This window comes from Antrostomus carolinensis, unplaced genomic scaffold (genome assembly GCF_000700745.2).
Source record: "Antrostomus carolinensis isolate BGI_N321 unplaced genomic scaffold, ASM70074v2 scaffold27020, whole genome shotgun sequence".
In the NCBI taxonomy this organism is placed as follows: Eukaryota; Metazoa; Chordata; class Aves; order Caprimulgiformes; family Caprimulgidae; genus Antrostomus; species Antrostomus carolinensis.
In genome coordinates this window covers 4,375-6,709 of record NW_010291153.1, presented here as the reverse complement: position 1 = coordinate 6,709, position 2,335 = coordinate 4,375, and the positions used below count along the sequence as shown (strand labels likewise).

The 2,335-nt window shown below is 55.0% G+C and overlaps 1 protein-coding gene across 1 annotated transcript in view; it reads left to right on the top strand.

Moving 5' to 3' along the window:
* Window positions 1-840: 840 nt before the first annotated feature.
* Window positions 841-2,335, top strand: part of PDZD11 (PDZ domain containing 11) — a gene marked incomplete at its 5' end in the record, with an annotated part of 1,567 nt that continues 72 nt past the window's right edge. Inside the window, 3 exons of the mRNA XM_010175457.1 lie at window positions 841-897; window positions 1,229-1,327; window positions 1,908-1,968. Coding sequence (XP_010173759.1) covers window positions 841-897; window positions 1,229-1,327; window positions 1,908-1,968 — 217 coding nt within the window. The remainder of the gene's footprint in view (window positions 898-1,228; window positions 1,328-1,907; window positions 1,969-2,335) is intronic.

Sequence of the window (2,335 nt, the reverse complement as noted above, 5' to 3'; positions counted from 1 at the left end):
CGACCCGCCCCGCTCCGGCTGTGCCCTCCCCGCGGCCTGTCCCGTGTTTGCTTCGCGCTCGTTTTTCCTGGTAAAACCCCGGCTGATGGCGAGGCCGGCAGAGCCGCGGGGCTGCGGTGACCCCCGGGCGGCAGCGACCGCCTCAGACTGACGGAAAGGGGAGATCGGGGGTGGGTCTGTTCAACCCAGGAACAAGGGACAGGACAAGAGGAAATGGGCTCCAGTTGTGTCCAGGGCAGTTGAGATGGGATGTGAGGAAGAATGTCTTTGCTGAAAGGGTTCTGAGGCATTGGAAGGGGTTGCCCAGGGCAGTGGTGGAGTCCCCATCCCTGGAGGGATTGAAGAGTCGTGTAGACACAGTGCTGAGGGACATGGGTTAGTCATAGGGGACTGGTCAGTGTTGGGTTCATGGTTGGACTCGATGAGCTTAAAGGGCTTTTCCAATCCAGGCAATTCTGGGATTCTGTGAGATAACTACTGGGGGGTGGGCAGGTCCCTGGTACTTTCCTCATCCAGGGATTTAGGGGGACAGGTGGGGTGAGGGGACACATTGCTCCTGCCCTGCTGGAAGATGCTCTGCCATGGAGGGAGAAGAAAGCTTTGTGGGTGAAGTCAGGTGTGTTGTGATGTGGAGCTGCTAAAGGATGAGGAGCAGAGGACCCCTCGGGTGTTTGAGGTGAGATTGCTGTAGAAGTTACCAGAGAGGGACTGGTGCTCGTGGCTGCCTGGCCCAACGCTGCAGCACCAACACCTTTACTCCACCTGGAAAAGACACGTTTCCAGTGGGAAGGTCCTGGGCCAAAAGGGGTGACTGTGTTTCACTGCTGGTTTCTCTCACAGCTGGGCTTCAACATCCGAGGAGGAAAAGCCTCGCAGCTGGGGATCTTCATCTCTAAGGTGTGTCTGTCCTTCTGCCGTTCCCTCCCCGTGTTCTCTCTGTTCCCTTGGGTGCTGCTGAGCCAGCTGGGTGTGCATGGAGACTGTCATGTGCCTTATATCCATCTCCAAACTCATAGCTGTCACTTCCCAAGCAGCGATCTGACGGTCCTGCACCATTTCCTGATCTCTCCCCAGCCCTCGGGGTGTTGCTGGTGCCCTGCAGCCCCCACTCCCCATCCTCCCCAGTCCCGTGTGAGCACGCTGGAGGGGCACAGAGGGGAGGTTCTGGGAGCCGTGTCACAGGCTGTGCAGAGAGTCACTGCTGCTGTCCCTGCTCTTCCCTTCGCAGGTGATCCCTGACTCGGACGCGCACAGAGCTGGGCTGCAGGAAGGGGACCAGGTGCTCTCGGTGAATGATGTGGATTTCCAGGACATTGAGCACAGCAAGGTGAGCGCTCCTGCAGCCCAGGTGCCAGAGCAGGGACAGGATGGGGGGTGTGTGCACACACCATCTCCTTCTGACCTCTCCGCCTGTACCAGCTCCACTGGTGGCACCTCATAACTGATCACAGAATCCCAGACTGGTTTGGGTTGGAAGGAACCTTAAAGCTCATCCAGTCCCAACCCCCCTGCCATCAGCAGGGACACCTTCCACTAGACCAGGTTGCTCAAAGCCTCATCCAGCCTGGCCTTGAACACTTCCAGGGAGGGGGCATCCACAACTTCCTTGGGCAACCTGTTCCAGTGTCTGACCACCCTCACAGTGAAGAACTTCTTCCTAATATCTCATCTAAACCTCCCCTCTTTCAGCTTAAACCCATTTCCCCTTGTTTTGTCATTAACTGCCCCTATGAAAAGTCCCTCCCCAGCTTTCTTGTAGCCCCTTCAGGTACTGGGAGGCCGCTATAAGATCTCCCCAGAGCCTTCTCTTCTCCAGGCTGAACAGCCCCAACTCTTTCAGCCTGATGCATTCATCTTTCCTGTCCTCCAGCCCAGGCTGGTCACTGAGCAATATATTCTGCTTTCAGGCTGTGGAGATCCTGAAGACAGCCCGGGAGATCACCATGCGTGTGCGTTACTTCCCCTACAGTAAGTACCCACTAATTCTGAGTCCACTCACCTGGCAGCATTTCACCAATGCCCTGTGATTCCACGGGAACATAGACATGAGTCTGAGGTCATAGTTGGTGTTAAGTGAGCAGCCTTGTCATTTACTGCCCTTATGAAAATGACCCTTAAGTGAAGAAAGAAGCAAAATATGGAACAGGGGAGGAGAAGACTTTAAACAAACTTTTGTTCTAAATGCCCTGAAATAAGTTGAAAGAACTGGCTGGGGTGCAAATGTGTTATTTTAAAGCCAGCTGCTACCTGAGGGGCTACAGACACTGAGGTATAAACAGAATATGTGTTTCCCTTTAACATTTTGGTTACTCCCCCTTGTCACCAGCGACTGCTG